At 40.6% G+C, this 19,135-nt stretch overlaps 1 protein-coding gene across 13 annotated transcripts in view; it reads right to left on the bottom strand.

Moving 5' to 3' along the window:
• Nucleotides 1–4,315: 4,315 nt before the first annotated feature.
• The window catches only part of ZNF532 (zinc finger protein 532), a 32,732-nt gene continuing 17,912 nt past the window's right edge, over nt 4,316–19,135 (bottom strand). For 12 of the 13 annotated variants that reach the window (XM_068179303.1, XM_068179304.1, XM_068179305.1 and 9 more), the window contains 6 exons: nt 17,316–17,492; nt 13,131–13,293; nt 10,489–10,767; nt 6,978–7,090; nt 6,428–6,575; nt 4,316–6,173 (listed from right to left, as the gene is read on the bottom strand). In XM_068179303.1, the coding sequence (XP_068035404.1) occupies nt 5,679–6,173; nt 6,428–6,575; nt 6,978–7,090; nt 10,489–10,767; nt 13,131–13,293; nt 17,316–17,492 (1,375 nt within the window). In that variant the 3' untranslated portion in view covers nt 4,316–5,678. Of the gene's footprint in view, nt 6,174–6,427; nt 6,576–6,977; nt 7,091–8,413; nt 8,440–9,051; nt 9,080–10,488; nt 10,768–13,130; nt 13,294–17,315; nt 17,493–19,135 lie in introns of those variants that run through there. The other variant, XM_068179315.1, reaches the window with a different exon arrangement.

Below are 19,135 nucleotides of genomic sequence, written 5' to 3' on the forward strand. Positions count from 1 at the left end.
GGTTCAGACCACTGACTCATAGCAATCCAAAACAATTTGACAAAAACGTCTTTGTTAAATTTGCTTTGCTATTGGAAGGAAATCTGTGTCATTTCTTGTGGTTATAGCTGTACATTCCACTTTAGCTATTAATTCATTTTATTAATGCTGGGTACCATATGTGCATCAATATGAAAAGAAACCACAAGAAACCAGCTTTTGTTCCAAAACACTGTGTATCACACCCAAATTCCTCCTAACATACAATAGATTTAATCCTTACTTTGTATTTAATTATATATTTGCACTTAACAGTAAATATTTGACACTTTTCTATTACCTGGTCACACAAGGTTATGGCTGAACATAAATGGATGAATTTTCATCCTAGACTAGAGTTGCAATACTGCCACTCACAGAACAAAGACAAATGGCTATCATAGAAGAATAATCTCTTGAGTGTTATTTTTGGGTACTGCTTTATTCATCAAACAGGCAGAAAATTGTTCTTTGCCTGTTGTGAAGCAGGGATGTCATTTTTGGAGGCAAAAGACAAGCCACTCAGCAGGGAGATGGCAGCAGCTGAGAGAATGTAAATGACAAAGTTCAGTGTTAGAACAATGCCTTGCAGTCATTCCTGATGGAGAGAATTAAAAGTGGAAATCGAGGTGGTAAAATCTAGTTCTGTAACAAGCAGAGGGAAGAAGCAGAGTTAGTGTATGGAGAATTTAGAAAAGTGAGAAGGCAGCTTTGTGTTGAGACCTGGGAGGATTGAAGCTGCTTATTGTTCACATAGAGGGGACTTTCTTTTGTCCGAGACACAAACCCACACTTAATTCTGAGACTGCAGTTCCTTTGCCTGTTGGTTTGATTATGCTTGGTGTTTGATAGCTCAGAAAACACTTGGACTCCTTAATTGTTTGTGGTGAGGCAAGAGAAACATATTGGGAAGTTGGTTTTCTTCCTTTTCCAGAGATGCTGGGAATCACCCACACCTCTCTTGGTGGCTTTGTTCTTTTACCATCTGCATGATTTTGATTACTAAAGGTTACCTGTGTTTTGAAATCTTTCCCTGCGCTGGATGTTTGACGTCAATATTTGTACAGTAGATCTTCTGGAGCTCTGCAGCTAGAAAATCATGCTAGTTTTTTAGTACACAGAAAATGTAGCTCTTGACATTCTGGTAGATTTGCCAGACCTTTGCACACTGCCAGGCATTCGTGCTACCTGTATATATAATACTGAATGACAGCTCTTTGTATTCCAGGGAACTGGCCATGGGCATAGAACTCACCCCTCTTCTGGATACTTTAAATACTTGTGTTTCATTGCAGTTTTGTAACAATAGAAAGACTATTTGCTCCCTGCATGCCCATGGATGCACACCCCCACTTTGGACACCACTGTCTGGGAGCATGCCTGGCTTTTGTCTTGTGTCACTTCTCTCCTGAGTCTTGTCATGTGCTTTGGGAGCTGGCAAGGACTCACTCACAGGCACAGTTTGCAACCCCAGTGTCACTTTCTAAGGGTATGAGTCAACATTTCGAGTCTTCTCTGTGACCCAGTGTCTGCAGAGCTAATTGGATTTCAGCTGAGTGGATTTGTTTCAGGGAATAGTTTATTTGTGAAAATAATTTCTTTTACTTGGGAAGAAGGGTAAGGGGAGGGAGGGATCCAGCTATCTGAACATTCAATTGAATTTAGTGAATAATGTTATCTTTTTCTTCCCCTTCTCCCATGGAACAGGGAAAAAAAATATCAGAAACAATCACTAAATCAGGAAATATTGTTGTGCTTGACCTGCAATATTGGTCTGGCCTGCAGAGGTATGGCACTGTTAGCCAAGTGCTGCCAAGTGACCTGGGGAGAGCAATGCTGATAATGCACTGCATCCACATCCCTACCATCACATTACAGCCATTGAATACAAAGTAGCACAATTTGAGAACAGAAAATAAATGAACTGCATAAAGTCTTTTGCCAGATCATATAAGGGGACATATCTGAGAAGGGTACTATGTGCAGCTTATGTGGCTAATAGTCACATTACTGTTTCAGATACATTTTTTCCTTCAATATAGAATCCTGGGGCTCAGAGAAGAGAGCTGTAGTGCCTCCAGTTAATTTTCCAGGTAAATTTGGGTCATTCCCAGTGCAGTGCCTCACTGTGATGCCCTCAAATGGGCCATTTGGTCCTCAGTGAGGAAAGGTCTTTTTTTTTTTCCAACTAGGAAAGAAATAACATCAAAACCAGGTTTTGTATGGTCACTGTTGAGGAGCAAATCCAATTTTTTTTTTCAAAGTGAGGAAGTGCCCAGGGATGAGTCGGGAAGTGGCTTCTTCTTTCTTGCTTCTGTGTCCACATCCACTCCTGGCTGCAGAATCTACATTGTACACAGAGCCCGGGGATGTAGGTCAGGAATGCTTGTGCCTTCCATGGGTGACCAGTTCTGTACTTATTTCCCTTGTCAGTCCATTCCTCACTGTTCCTAGGCACCCTTCAGAGAGCCTGGGCAGATAACCTTTGAGTAATAATCTGAAATTCAAATACAAATAATTGACTACTGAACTGCACTAATATTTGAGAAAGGTTTTAAACTAAAACAGGTTCTTCTGTGTGCTGTTATTGGCCTGGCAGCTGTGTGTGTATGCTAAGTGTACTGAGAAAGGTAATATTAACAGAATGAAAAGGTCGGAGTTTTATAAAAATCCTTTTAAAAGTAAATAGGCTTGCCAAACTGAATTCCCCACAGGTAGACAGAGGTTAAGAACTGAGAACATTTGGGCCTTTGGTAGGCCAAATTGTGCATCTGTAAACGCCCTTCAGAAATACAAACAGCAGACAAGTGTAGAGAAGTACAGAGATTGTGGCCAGCCAGATTTAGCTCCGGCTGTACCTCCAGGCAAACAGGCCAAGGCTCAACAGCTCCTGAGGGAGGTATCTGGGGGCACCGTGAGGGTGGGCACAGCACACCTGTGTCATGCCCAGGCACCCCGGGGACAAGGGAGGCAAATGCACATGGTAGTCACTGCCCACATGCCCTAATATTAGCAGGTGAAAAAACAGGTTTATTGCAGCTGTGTTGGCAGGTGGACCCGGGCATTGGTGCAGTCCTGGTTGGGCAGTTTGCAGCTGGATATTTGGGCAGAGGCCTCGGTGCACTCCCTGCCTCCTTGAAGAGATGGGATGGAATGGGAAGGCACACAACAGTAGGAGATATATAGCCTTCGTTTCTGTTGCAATTTGAGGTTGCACTGTTAAGCACCTTTATTTCCAACCACAACAGTGGCTGCAAAATGGTGGAGTCTACAGGATCCCTTTCCTGACTCTCAGAGAGGTTTTATGAGGTTTAATCCATTACTCAATCCTCACAGGAAAGGGGTAAAAAAGATGAGTATTTATGTCATCACTGTTAGTCTCACATTGTTAATTAAAAGCAAACAACTCAAATGTCAGATCTTGGACAAAAATAAGTTTAAACATTTTTTCTATAGTTTACAAGAGGAAATCATTCCTTTAGGTATGCCTACTGATATTTGTGCCTTTTCACCGTATCTCACATTGCTTTAAAACCTTCTGTTCGCCTCCTGCTTTTCTGGACATCATCCTCCTGTTAAGGAGATATGTCAGCTCTGACACAGAAATGTGGCTGGAGCTTGTGGGGCAGTTCAAGACCCTCTATCCCTTAAATCTTTCAAGAAATTACTGGCAGGAGAGTTAAATTGTTCTGCCAGCTAGACCTGAAGAGAGCCCACTGCCAAGCAGCTGGGCTGCACTCCTTGGCTGTGCAGAAGCTCCTCTGGGGACACGAGTGACAGTGTGACACCCTGGCACCATGATGCCATTTGCATCATCAGGTTACTTGCAGGTGTAAGACAGTGAAAAGGGAAAATAAAGAAAAGTAATAGTAATGGCTGTGAAAACTGAACTTTTATTATCTGTTCACTGTATACAAAACACCATTCTGCATAGTGATAACTCATTTGTTGTACAGTTGACAGTGCACATCAACAAACAAGTGTTCAGAGGTATCCACTAAATGGGAAGGGCAGTGGTGCAGTGGCCAGCACGCACTGAGGTGCTGTGCCCACTGCGCGCTGTAGATGAAGTACCTCACAAGCACTTGATATGCCAGTAATATAAATGGGCTAACAAGCATCTACCCAAGAGCCAAATTAGGAATGAGGATGGAGAGAGCAGAACTAATGTATCTGATAAACAATTTCCAGAATGATTCAGTTTTACACAGGTGGCTGAGAGGACCCATATTTTTTTAAACACTTCAAAATTTAAAACTATTAGAATTTAATGATAAATAACAGAATCTCACAAATCTTTGGGGCAAAATGCTCCACATTTATTTACATATGAAATGTGTTTAATACAGTCATAATGGACATAGTGTATAGTAACATCTGACAGCAGCAAGACTTTTAAGGAACCCAACAATTACTACTGTTTATCATGCAGCTATCTATATATACACAATTTGTTTTAAAAAAAGGTACAAAATTTTTTGTAGGGTTACATACAAGGTATAAAATGCAAAAACAAACTAAAAATATACTCTCACAGAGAACTCTATCTGAAAGGGACAGTATGGTACCTTTTTGTACTTGTGCAAGCAAAACTAGTGGTGCTGGACAGGAGTTTGCAGTGTCTGGCTGAGCTCCGCAGGGCCTATGCTAAAGCTGCAAGCCCCAGTCCCACTCCTGGCTGGGGCTGGCTCCTTACCAGTTGTGGCTGTGTGTGACACTGAGCACCAGGACGTTTGGCATGATCATTTGGAGCTGGCAAATCCCAACCCCTGTAGCAAGGGTCAACTATTTTCTTTCAATAACCAGCAAGGAATATACATAATGCTGTGTACTCACTTCTATATGTTTAATAAATTACATGACAAAAAACATCATCATTATAAACCTATTCCTCTAATTACATCCTGTTTCTTAAATCCAGAGCAGCCCAGCCCATTTGTAACAATTTGAGCTTTGATCACAAGCACCTGGTGACCTAAAAAAGACTTCATGATACTCAGAGTTGTGCATTTATACTCTTCAAAAGTACTTTACCACTCCAGGGGGTCTGCACCTGTTCTGGTGTTGCCACCTAAAACCCAGCACTTTATTTTACATATGCAGTGGTACTTTTATCTTATTTTATAATATATTTTGTAAGAAAAAGTTTAAAAGCTTCCTTAGACATTTGGAAGCCCAAGTTCTTTAGAATTTAAAATCTCCCCTTAGCTTGCTTCCTCTCTCCTCTCCCCTCCTAGCACCTCCTCCTGATGCACTTCCATTAGCTAAACTTTCTTTCAGAAGCATTCAAAACCAAACAGTTTAAGAGAACCTAAGGAACTGCCCCGGCATTCAGAACTCTCTTTTAAAGAAACTTACTACAAAAGAACAGAAAATAACCAGAAAAAAAACCCCAATTTTTCCACTAGATACTGATACAAACACATAACCAAAGAGTATAAAAATTATTAGTTTAAATATATACAAATATTTTTCAACTCAAATACTGCTTCAATGGTTCTGAGGGTATAGACAATGAGGTGAAGGGGACACTTTTATGCAGAATATATTGCAACAGCCTGAACAGTACTGTTAACACTATTATACCTTGAACTTTCTGTAGCAAAAGTGTCATTAGTATTCCAATGTGGAGTGAGATTTCTGCATCCCAAACAATCTGATCACTTGTCAGCTGAACTCATTCTTTTGGACTTGATGAAGGCCATGCCATGTGTTCTCATGTGAGTGTTTAAGGCCGCTTCAGTTTCAAAAGTCTTTGCACACACTTTGCATCTTCTGTCTGATGCTGCACTGTTGGAAGAGTCATCCTCATGGTTGGGTTTGTTTTCTTGCTGATTATCCTCCCCAGACCCATTCTGTTTTGATACTGGCTGAGGCTCCTTCAGCTTATGTACAATGAAGAGGTGTCTGGAAAGGGACACGTGAGATGTGTAGCAGAGTCCACATTCCCTGCATTGGTACGAAGAGCCATCAGATTTATGCTGAGGAATATGTTCATGAAACTGGAGAAGATTTTCTGTTGTAAAGCCACAAACTGCACACTTGTGAACTTTAAAAACATTTATCTTCAGCTTCTTTAATGGCTGAGTGATTGCACCTCGTGGAGGTCTGAACTCCATTACAGGTTCTTCCAATTTACGCTTTGGACTAGGAACCTAACAAAGAGACAGAAATGGTGTATCAGGTGAGCATAAATATGCAGTTTTTTCATAACTATTTGTGACTTGCAAATGTCAGAACCTTTCCCTTGGCAAATTCTAAAACAACTCTGATAAACGATCCTTTTGGGGCTCTGCTTCACAGAAGATGAGACATTTATAGGATCGAAGTACCTGTATTTATTTAAAGATCCTGAATATATACCCCAAAAAAAATTCTAAGTGACTGAATGAGTCTTCTAAGTGATTACCTTTGTGTCTTCTTTTACTTCCCTTTCTTCCATATTGGTAGATTCAGTCATTTCTTTCACATCAGGGTCTTTAATGCCGTGCATCAACTGAATATGTTTTTCCAACATCAACCTCTTGGTGAAAGTACGTCTCGAATCTGGGCAGTGCCTGCAGATAACACACACACACACACATACACAAACACACACACAAACAAACAAAACAAAACAAAACAACAACAAAAAAAAACAGAGACAAAAATTCAAGTGTCATGCTTAGCACGTGCCTTTTGTAGACTGGAAGAGTGGTTGTGTATTTGAGAGACTCCTGAAAACCAGTTTCCCCAAAGTGGAACTGTGAATGCTCAGCTCAGCCAACTTTCAGACTGTAGACTTTACACAGTGCACTCTCAGGAGTCTGACACGTTTCTGCAGGCAGGATAGGCAATTGATTTGGCCTGTCCTGGGCATCTGAAAGAACGCGACACTGGCTTTTCCACAGTTAAAGAAAGATGTTCAACTAACAATGTTTTTTGTATTCCATTTCTAAATAAATAAAACCAGAACTTACGAGCACGTATAAACCTTCCTAATGCCTTTGTGCTTGATACGATTGTGCCGACATAAACTGTGGGACGAACTGAAAGATTTGTCACATTGCCGACAAGGATGTTTCTTCATTTGCTTCAAAAAAAAAGAGAGAGACTTTCATTAAAAAAGCTCAGTAAAAGTGGTGCATGTGTTGAACCTTCTGATAAATAGGAAAGAAACATCACTTACCTGTTTTTGGTACTGTACTTCATGTACACCCCCCCTTCAAAAACACTGTACAAGTCAGAGATGGACCTCTTTCAAAACAGTGTGGCCCCCATGAGCTATACACACACACACACACACACACACACCTGTCTCCAGCTGTAAACTGGGGTCACGGACAGTGGATGAAGAGAATTTCTTCCACCAAAGAAACAGGGAAGATCAGAGGACTATTTTGGATCAATAAAGGCAGCAGGATGAGGGGGCTGCCTTCCCTTCCCATCACCAAACCATGTCAGCAGCTCCTCAGCCACATACAGGGAGCAGTGAAGAGCACAGAAGAAGGAGCAAACTTGAACCTCACAGACACTGACACACTAACAGGGTTCAGGAAAGTCATGACAAAATGAGTGGTATGATCTGATGCCAACTTGATGGCCATCTGTTTAGGGAATTTTGTGGGGCTGATGTTGCAGCTGGTCAAGTGGAAGGAAAAAGTAAAGGAAGAAATTGAGAAGGGCTGGAGCAGTCACACACTGTAGCTGTGTGGCATTGAGCAGAAGCATCAAGCCCATGGTCAGAAAAGCAGGACAAGGATGATACTCAGCAGGCCCTGGGGGCACTATGTGGGGTAGCCAGCTGTGGCCCCACATTTGTTCTAAATTCCTTGGGGAGACTCGAGCTAGAGACCCAAACAGGATTTTGGATGCATTAGTTTCTGCAATGGCAGCCAAACCAAAAAGAATTGAAAAATTAGTTCTGTAATTAAGTGCCACATGATCTGTTGTACAGAATCTTGTCTTGACAGAAGAGGATGATCAATGACTAAGTTGGAGTTGGTAATTCCTACTTAGAAAACATCTGCCCTTTCACAGAAACACACCTGCACACAAGTCCAAGGAGCTCAGCAGATGGCTGCCTGGTGGAAGGCAGACATAATGATCCAGTTTCAGACAGGAGTTACACAGGCTTGTTGGAACCCTCCCTTACCTGGGCTGGTAACTTTTTTTTTTTTTTTGGGAGCACTTTTAAGATCAGGCAGAGACTCACACCAAGGTGGCTACAAAATTTCCTACCCTACAGCTGGCTCCCTTCATCCAGGATCCTCAGGAGAGGATCAGAAAATGTGAAATCTGTCTGTGTAGACAGTTCCCAGTGCGGGCTGGAACCTTAAGGATCTGTCCAAAGGGGATATATATAGCAATACCTCTCCTATGAATACCTCTGCATAATCCAGCCTGGGATCAGCTAGGGGTTACAGCTCTTTCACTCTGGTCCTGCAAAAGCAGAAATTAGAAGTTTGAAACTAGTATTTTTATATACCTCGCATGACAATGGATTTTGTGAATAGCACAGGAATTGTTTAATTACCGTTTTAAACAATCATTCTGAAAGGATCATTTTAGAGCATTTAACCCACACCTATCATTCTTAAGAAAATAAGGCTGTAAATTAGTTCCACTATTTATTAGATCCATATCACATACTTGGTTATTTTATGCTCATTTCTATTCTCTCCACAGTAAAAGTTTTACTTTTTCAACACGGTCTTTTTGACAGCTAACAATTACTAAAAATTTTGACAGGTTGGGAAGGAATGTAGCACCCGGTCTGTATCCCCCATTTCTGAAAGACATGGAATTGTATTTCTGTTCATTTTAGAATCTATGTGCCTCCTGTGTTATTCAAGGAACTGCTTGAATGTGGATAAAAACAGCACCTGAATGGAAGCAACTGAAGAGGCCTTCAGGCCAGGATTTGAATGCAGCAATTATCTAATATTTCATAATAAGGGCTATTCTTGAGGTAACATTGCACATAAACATCAGAGAAAGAAAGACACAGATTTAAAGCTAATATTTAAAAAGCATTATTGATATGTTACTAACCTTCTTTTATATGCCTTTGGCTACTCTGCTGTGGCTGGAATCAGACTGAATATCGCTCTCTAGTTCACTCTGAAGTGACAGTTTCATTGGGAGGTTGTGCTGCTTTGTTTTTAAGAATTGCATAAATGTACAATGCATTCGGTCTTAAACGCATTTCTGATTGCCAGTAAAAGCTCTGCTGAGTTAATATTTGGGCAGCAGGAAGCTGAAGGAATGGGGTGGGAGTTACTGGAGGCAATGATGCTGGGGTGCTATTTGCTTGAAGTTGTCCTAAGAAAATTGAAGATGACACTCAGTAGTCCAGCATTTTCAGCTTTTCCATAAAACGTTTATAAACAGAATAAAATAATTTGCAGAACAGCTTTAGAGATAATAACTGTAATAGAAACCTCTGAAAATGTGCAATCATTTATTACAGCACATTAGAGTCCTGAAAACTATGGATTTTCACTCAGAGTGGTTCTCCTCCACTTAAGACAAAATCAGCCTATTATCCCTCCCAGTCCTGCTCTTTTGCTGCAGTGCAGCACAGTACATCAGTTTAGCTCCCTGGTTCCCAGCTGAGGAAAGAGTCAGAGCATTGCCACCAGCACACAGCAAAGGTGAAGACTGGCTTGGCAGGTGGCTGCCACATGTCAAGCAAGGGGCTGGAGCCCGCCACAGCTAAGCAGGATCATTATTGCTTTCCTGCCTGCCAGTCTTTTTGACTTCATTTAACTGGAAATGCTATTGAACGCAGGAAGAACATCAAACAGTCTCTCTGCTCACATGAGGATGCAACATTCCCACATTTCACTTTCAATCAATTTTAAGTAAGATATCTCAAATTCACGTGCTTTAAATACAAAATTCAACTTGTTAACTCAGTTGAACTCTTAAATGTCACATTAGAGCAACAGCTCGACTGTGGAATGTGTCTGCCTTTAAATGAAACACCAGTTGGCACTCACTGGACAAGTAAAACATGACTGAGTCTCCACTCCCTGAGGCTAACAGGCACTGAGCTTCAGAAGAGAACAGAATCAAATTGTCCAAGTTGGAAAAGATCTTTAAGACTGGGTCCAACTGTTACCCCAGCACTGCCACGTTCATCACACCACCGTAAAGAGAGGGAATTGAGAAAGCACAAAGAAGAAATAAGAACCTGGAACAGATTAGATGGCTTGGATGAAATACAGCAATATCTCTCACTCTTTCCATCTTGAAAAAATTTCAGTACTGAATGAACAAGCCTACAGTTGATTTTCTCAGGAGAATGATGTAGAAACTGAAAAAAACTAAGCAGCCGAAACAAATAAGATGAAATAGATATAAGAACAGTGAATAATAATGCTGGGACTTAAGGGAATTATCTTCAAAAACACAAATGGAATTTAGAAACAAATACTTCACCTTTCAGGTTTAATTCACCTTTTTGTACTGAATATATTCCTTTACCTTTCCATGTTCTTTCCTCATGTGGGAGATGTAAACGTCTCTCTGAGTGAAGAGCCTGTCACACTCCCAACACGTCCAGCCAGGACTAGTGACTTTTTTAGGTTCTGCTTTCTTTATGGGAGAAGGAGATTTCTTCTCCAACTTTTCTGTTCCGTTGACAGATTTTGTGTCTTCCTTGTTGTGACTGGCTGAGTTTTGAGTTGTGGGTTTAGTACCGAGAGGCAGGTTTATCCCCAGGTTTGGTGGCCCCTCAACACTTTTCAAAGTTCCATGCATAGACTACAATAAGAGAGAGAGGAAAAAAAGGTAAAAAACTGACACAGACATACACAGTTGTACTCAACCAAAAGCCTTCAGTTACTGCTTTGGCATACAATTATCATCAGATCACATTTGTAAAGAAACAAAATTAAGTAAAGGCAAGACCTAGCATGACCTAACAATAACTGACACCGCATGTAGGTGTTTTCACAAAAAAACAAGAGACTTGGCTCTTGTGACTACCCACTGGCTCTGGAGCAAATATCAGCCTCATCAGTAGAACATGTTCTTTGATTTAACAGCTTTTAAATACTGGAAAAGCCAGTGATTAACCCCCCATAACTGTTAATAAAAAGCAAAGTGCACAGGACCAACAACTAAGAGCAAAGTGCAGGTGTGTAGTAAAGGAGGAGGCTGGCTTTAGTATCCCACTGCACAGGGGAGCGGGAAATGAGGTTCCTGTACTCTCAGGCAACTCAAGCTGTCCTGGAGATTCCATTCCAGCCTAACCTATCAGCATGTAAAATGTTAGTGCTCAACTTTCCAAATGTCTTGTAAATACAATACTTGAAATTTCACTTCTTATTTGAAACTACACCAAGAGCATTAAAGCATAGTATGGAGTCCCAGTGCTGGCCAAACAGGGAGCATTACACCTCCAGGCCAAGCCAAGCCAGGCCAGGCCAGGCCAGGCAAGTCCTTCACCATCTGCTCTCATTGGCTGCTGGAAATTTTCTTGCAGTGAGTCATTACAGGAAAATAAGACGTACATTTTGCCATCAAGAAATATTGACATCTGCAGGAATTATTCTGGGTTATTTTCTGTAGCTTTAAATAATCTCCTCCTGAGCTTCCTTCTGTCCCTTTCTGTCCTACTTTCATCCAGGTCTGTCTCTGCCTTGATGGTTTATGTCTAGCCATACCAAACCACTACCTTCTGTGCAGCTGAGCTCTGCCTCTGTCTGGCACTCGTACTCTCCCTGAGTCCTTTTGTGCTTTTATCCTCTCCCTGAATCCTTTTCTGTTTTTATCTATAACCTGTTACTGTTTTTTTCAGTCCCCCTTAACTGAATTCCAATTTACACTGCTTTGCTTCAGTCCATACTGCTACATACACATCCTAAATGCAAACTCAGCAATACTGCTACTGCACATATATTGTCTAATCCTCTAATTTTAGTCTCAAAAATGTCTGAATCATTTAATGAATCATACTAAAACCCCACTGGTTGAAAGTTCAAATACTGGCATGGAACGCTAAAGCCAAAGAAGTTAAGTAGTGCCCAAGTAACTGAGCATATCTTTGAAATGTGAGATGCTGAGCACCTTGATTTCTGTAAAGATAGCTTCTGGCCCTAACTGCAGTCAGATCAGAGTTTTGCATTGCTGCATGCGAGGAGCATCTAAGATATCCTGCAGTAAACATGCAACAACTAATGCTGCTAGTTCAGAAACAAAGAAAATATCCAGTCCTTGTATTTCTGAACATCTTGGCTCAGCCTTTCCCTCATCTCCTCCTCAAGTTGAAGACTGGCTTTAAGACCACCTGTTTTTTTCAAGACTTGTTATCTTATTTTCAACACTATGTCAGAGAATTCTGTGGTTACAAGTGCCATAGTTGGGACTAAAATGCAAAATTATGGTTTTAGCAGCCAAAAAAGATGTCTGGTTTTCCACTCTGCGGTAGAGAAATAGTATTCAGAAATTGTTTCACCGCCATAGAAGCGCAGTTAGGCTCCACAGTCCCATTCTGTGTTCAGGCGCCAGGGGTTAATAAGGAAAAACTTCAGCTTTGGTCTGTATGACATGAGGTCTGTGTCAAACACAGAGCTGACAAATGATAGCCAGGGGGCTGCTGATCCTTCAAACCAGGACTTACAAGGATCACAATGAATTGTTAGCTCTTAATAGTGTTTATGAGGAAATCCACTGAAGTTTTTTTCAAAGCACACATGTTCAAGTTCACATAACACAGGTAACCTCTACATCTAGTAACATACTGCTTCCTGGTGAATTCTGAACATCAAAGGTTTGATTTTGTGATGCACTCAGCATTCTCAGCTCCTAACAATTGGAATAATACTTAGAATACTGTAAATAAAACTCAGTATTTGTTAGGATTGGACTTGCTGAGATATTCCCAGTATACCAAAATCAACATTCTTAGAGAAAAACCAACTGAGTCATCACAGATATGCTGAAGACCAGACAAAATACAAAATTTTAACATTTGAGACCAAAATTCACAGATTACTCCCTCAGAATTATTAACATCTCTCTCAGCAGTCTTGACACTACATGCCTTTTCACAGTATGTTCTGACAGCATATATTGCATGACAAATGGTATCACGAAGAAAACAAGAGAAGATGCCTACACACCTTGATATGATCCATCATAAGCTGTTTCTGTGCATATAGAAGAGAACAGTCTGGACACTTGAAAACAGACACCTTCTGGTTTTCAATGTGCTGATCAAAGTGGCGATAGAGCAAAGGTTGTAGAGTAAACACAGTGTCACACATAGAGCATTTATATATTATTCTAAAAACAGAAGCACAATAAACAGTGTCAGTCATGTTGATGATCTATTTGCAAGAATCATGACGTTGACTTTTTTCCTCATAGCAGGTAACATCTGACATGTTTAAGCAATCGTTTCACACTGCCTGAAAAAAGTTAAACTAATTCAAAACATCCTTCAATTTCAAAATATGGGAGCAGTAGAAGAAACAGAAAAATATAAAAAAAACTAAAAGTGCAAACAAGAAGCCAGAAAATAGCATGTGCCAGTTACATATACAACAACAACATCTGCTCAGGATACTCTGACAGTTCAACACCTTCAGTTTCTGAACTCACACTGTAGCTAAAGGATAATATCCCTGGCTCCAGGTTACAAACCTGTATATTGTATATGCAGTATATTGTAAGGAGTGATTAATTCAATTGTAGTTAGCAACATGCTTCAAGATAAATACATTTTTGGCAATGTGCATGGCTTTAATGCTCCTGAATGCCAAACCTAGACTCTGTCAATGCCCTGAAGCCCTAACAGCACAGGACGGGATTTCCCTGATCTGCCATTCCAAGCCTTGATGAATCTGTCACAGAAATGTAGAGACACTACCAAACGCTTCCTTTCTTGGAGCACACATGACTTTTGAACATAGGTCCCCCAGCCTCCTGCTCTTACAGCAGTTTTCTAACCACAGATCATGAGATGAGAGAGAAATCTAAGCCATGGTAATCTGTAGTGCTGCAGAGAAAGTTTAGCTAAAATAAAAGAAGCCCAACCACAGGTGCTCAGTACAGCAACAGGGGCTTCCACCCTTAAGAGTAACTTCCGCTTAAAAAAACAACCCTCAAACCCTCCTGCCTGCTAAAGTGCTAATCTTCTCATTAGCTACATAAATGTTCCCAGTGCTTTATACATCCCTCTAAGTAACTATCATTGATAGTGCATTGTTCCAGAGCTCTGGGGATCACTCTGCACTGTGTTTTGAGATGATAAGAACACGGGCATTGCTTCCATGTCCAAGCCGTCCTGTAACTCCAAATGAAAAACAATTTTCACTTCTTCATGTTAACTGGGAAAGACTTTGTTTTTGTGCTATCAAGGGGTACCAGTTTCTCACACATGCTAAGATAAATGTATTATTTACATAGCATCCTCTGATGATCAATGTACTATTGTCCTGCTTTCTGTGGTGAACCCTTCACTGCAGATCTGGAGATTTGTAGAAATTCTTTCTGAATTTATCACATATAAAAACTGTAACTCTCTAAAAACACCACGAGCTAGATCTCTGTATTTTCTAAGGCAGCTAAAGTACTTTACCCTGCCTTCACAAAAGCAGAACTATCTGGTAAAGATCCGAATTTCAGACAAGTCTCTGGGCAAAGACTGTACTCGCTTAAATTCATACCAACACACCTCACAGTATGAGTTATGACTATACACACCTGGAGTATTTCCTTCAGACACAGCAAAAACATGATTTTCAATCCTTAACCATGCAACTATGCATGGTTTTGTTTTTTTTTAAATTTAATTGAAGTAGTCAGTGTTTAACATGCAACTGCCTAAAATGCTGTTCAAAGCTTAAAGGCAGTTGTGCTTCCACAGGATGTAATTTACAGGGATGCTGGAATAAGTCAGGCAATTCATCCCATCCCATCCCATCCCATCCCATCCCATCCCATCCCATCCCATCCCATCCCATCCCATCCCATGCCATCCCACTCCCAGGCTGCTCCTGCCCCACCATACACAACAAAGCAAGTGCATGGCCTTTTCACTTCCCAAAAATCTGTTTAGCAAATTCACATATTATCTTGGAATAAATACAAGTGTTATCTCACAGGAAAATACTTTCAGTCACATAAAAGACATTTAGCATTTGCAAAGCCTCTGCACCAGAGGACAGTATTCCTTCTTCCCAAATTTTTTTTCTTGAAAAAAAGGAACTTGTGGGATAATACACTTTTTACCAATAGTACTATAAATATCCCATAATTTGGCTTGATAAACAAGAATTCCTCCAGTATTCAAAAAGAGATCAATCATGAAAAGTATATTAGTGCCATTCCTAGACACTGTTTACTGAAAAAAGGTTACATCTGTGGTTTTCTGGGAAACCAGAGCTTAGAGTATATTACAGGCAAGAGCTTCCCAGAGTTGAAAGACAAGACAGCCATCCGTTTCCCTATATTAAAATAATTTCATTTCATCCCAATGAGAATCCCTGCATATAAAAGTCATTTTTCATACACCAAGTGATTTAGTGCATCTGTTCTGCAGCAACTGTTTGTAATGTAATTGTAAATCACACAGTTCAAGTAAATGCCAGGGGCGGGCAGCCAGATTCCCCAGGAGCCCAATTCCTGTAAACAGAGGAGTATGACTTACTACAGAGTCCCTCAGAAGCCATGGGGCACTGCTGAAGCCATGGCCAGTGTCCTTGGACTGTGCCACACTCCTGGGGTCAGGAATGAGGCTGGCAGGCTTGCAATGGGTGCCAGTTACACAGCCTGGGTGCCCCATGATGCAGCACACATAACCCAAATGTGAATGTATTGCCTCAAATATAACCTGTCGGCTCGCTCAGAACTAGGCAAGCCAGGAACTATGAACACTGCAAGGGCTGGAAAAGTCCTACCAGTCACTCTGCATGCATTTAAGGCAGCACTGTCACTAAAACTGGCAAATTTAAAGGAAACACCACTTCTTAAGAGGAGTGCTCAACTATGGATTCTGTGACTTATTACAGTAGTAAATAAAATTTCATTTCATTTTTTACAATCAAAGTAAACTTGTAAAGGAATACAATTATAAGTGCATCTATGTGATAAAAAAAACCTAATGCAAAATACTTAATTCCTGAACGTGATCAGAAACAATTTGGCAGATCCAAGGACAGTTCACTTTTCATATGTGTAGCATCTTACAGAAACAGTGATCTTAATCTTTTAGATTCGTCTAATGAGAAATCTATGGGAACCTGAAAAATGTTTTAAATGCTGGTATCTCACAGCCCCTGACAGATGATACCATGCTGAATTAAAACCATGTATCATTTCCCACGAGGAAGAAATTACTTTCATTTCGTATCAGACATGGCAAGTTTGTTGCCATTTTGCTTTGATGGAAGTGCAAAGAAAGAAAAATATCTCCTGTTAATATGTTACAAGAAACAGTGAGAAACTGAACTCTTAAGAACACTGGTTATTACATCACATAACACCTTCTATGTTCTTGAGCTTGCAAGTTGTTGCCATGCTGGTGTTCTGCGCATGCCCTGGAGAAAACACAGAGCTCAATCCCTGTTTGCTCTCAACAGTGCACTCTAGCAGTGAGGAAGAGGCAGATGGAGGAGAAGAGGTGCTCAGAGAGGCTCACACCCGAGGGCTGGAGGAGTCTGCACACACAGCAGCACTTGCTGCCTTCAGCAGAGCCCCCCAGTGTCCAACAGCTTTAAAAAAAGACCATGAAGACGAGTCCTACTTGTACCATGTGTCACCACCTTCAGCAAACTACCACCTTTATGGGAACTTTCCTAGCTACAGAACAAAACCACTTCTGCTTCAAGCCAGAAAGAGATTACCTATTGGAAAAAAAAGCTTATATAAATAGATAAAATCGCTTTTTCTCAGCTTTTCAACCACGTTAAGAAAATCACCACATAAGCACTGATTAGTATAGCAGCTCTTTTTGGAATCACATTATTTTAAATCACAGTAAAAATGCAGATGAGCTAAGCAGATTAAAACATTAGAATGAGCAACACTCTGGCCACCTGTCCAAATAATTTGTGTAATTACGTTTTGCAATCACTCTCTTGTAGCATGCAGTGCTTGAAGACCTGCTAGTGTATTCACAGAAATATCACCTTTGCCCAATGAACTACCAGCTGAAAAGTCATGAAAGCACTACACAAATTCCACATTACCAGCAGGCTGACAAACTGGTGGCTGTAAGAGGTATCCTGCAAGCACAGGACAGAATGCAATGTCACGGGTCATTCAAATGCAGACAAGTGCAGTAGAAGATGAATTTTGCTTACTTTGGTTCGCCTATCTTGATACCCGGGTGTTGCGTGTAGGCATGGGAATGTGTGCTGGGAGCAGATTTAAATGCCATGGGACAGATAGGACACTTGTAAAAGACTTCACAGTGACAACCTTGAATATGAGACTTGAGTGCCGCCACGTCAGAGTACACAACATTGCAGTGCACGCAGCTGCGGAGAGAGCGGAGGAGAGTCAGTGCAGCCTGCCCTGAGCAGTGCTGGACATAATCAACATGGATTTTCAAGCAAAGGGAAGAGAGAAACACACACGGATAGCAACTGGATAAAACTACATTACTCTGTGAACTTAAACAACCCCGGAAGAATCAACATAACCAGTGATTTGTGGATCACAAAGTAAGGGGAAAGAAATTTCACACATTGTCATTTGAAAATCTAAGAGATAAAAGGTCAGAACATGTTTTTATGTTATTACAATAAAACAGAGAGAAGGGTGGATAGACAAATACTCTACTGATTGCAGAAAAAAATGCTTAAATCCTCTGCAAATTTGGAAAGAGATTTTCCAGAACACATTTTTATCACATGCAGGGCATTGTTTAAAGTACACCACAGCAATTTAGAAACAACCACCAAATGGAAAACCAGTAAGGAAAATATTTTCACCATTTCCCTTGTTTAGATTTAATGAAGATATACTGGTAATGATTTTCTGTACATGTAATCAAATCAGCACTTGGATTGAAACTCAGGAAAATGAAACCAAATCCCTACTATCAGATCAATATATCATATTGGAATTCAGAAAATATTTTTCAAAAACATACTTCTGCTGTGTCGAAAATTTGTGACCTTTCTGCATCTATTCTAAAATGAAATGATTAAAAAATTCAATTAATATTAGAACATAATAATTTTTATACACAATGATCCCCTTTAATGCCCTACATCTCCAGCAGCAAATGCTCCCAAATCAGTTCAAGAACATAGTGCAGTCAGCAATTACCTGTCAAATGAGACAATTTCTTATTGATCAGTATTTTGCAGTAAGACTTCTACAAACTCTTCAAAAGTAGAAGGCCTCCACCCTTCCAAAATTTTAATTTTAGCATCTATCATGGCCGTATGATTGTTGTCACATAAATGTCAATTTAATTTTTCAGTAGTTTTACTGCCCTGATGATAGCAATAAAGCAGGAAATACAGTTCTACATTGAATTCAAGGATCCCATTTGACTTTTAAAATTTATCACCCTTGAATTTTATGAAATGTCAACCTTTCTTTTTCTGGGCATTTAATTTATACTGTTAATGCCATTCATTGAGTTTATACCCATCTAGTCTCTGCTTACCAATGCATTGTCTAAAGCAGATTATTCTGATCTTTTTTGGCTCTGTTGAGAGCTTCTGTGCTCATACAGAGCTGAGCACTTCTTCACAGCCGTACACAGCGTGATGCACTCAGTAACACATCTACTCCTGAGGTGTCCCTCCGGAGAGCGGGGTGGCATTTTCACCTGCCCGTGCCACGGCTTGACTTTATTCTCTAGTGATGCCACATAACAACTGATCCTCAGCATCCACCATTGTATATTACACAGTTCCTAAGGACCAACCGTTCCTCTTGGGGACTGTTCTAACAGCTGCTTGCTTTCACCTTGGCAGGATGCAGTGAAACTTCAGGCTGAAGTTTTCAGCTGATTCAGTGCAGACAACTAGCCTAAATCACTGGAGTCAAAGAGAACTTCTTGGCAGAGGCCCTTTGGAGAGGCAGGACAGGGTATGCTACTCCTTAGGCAAAAGTTCTAAGGAGAGGCTGAGGAGGCTAAGGAGGGAGACAGTAACATTCCCAG

This window comes from Anomalospiza imberbis, unplaced genomic scaffold, assembly GCF_031753505.1.
Source record: "Anomalospiza imberbis isolate Cuckoo-Finch-1a 21T00152 unplaced genomic scaffold, ASM3175350v1 scaffold_85, whole genome shotgun sequence".
Taxonomy (NCBI): Eukaryota; Metazoa; Chordata; class Aves; order Passeriformes; family Viduidae; genus Anomalospiza; species Anomalospiza imberbis.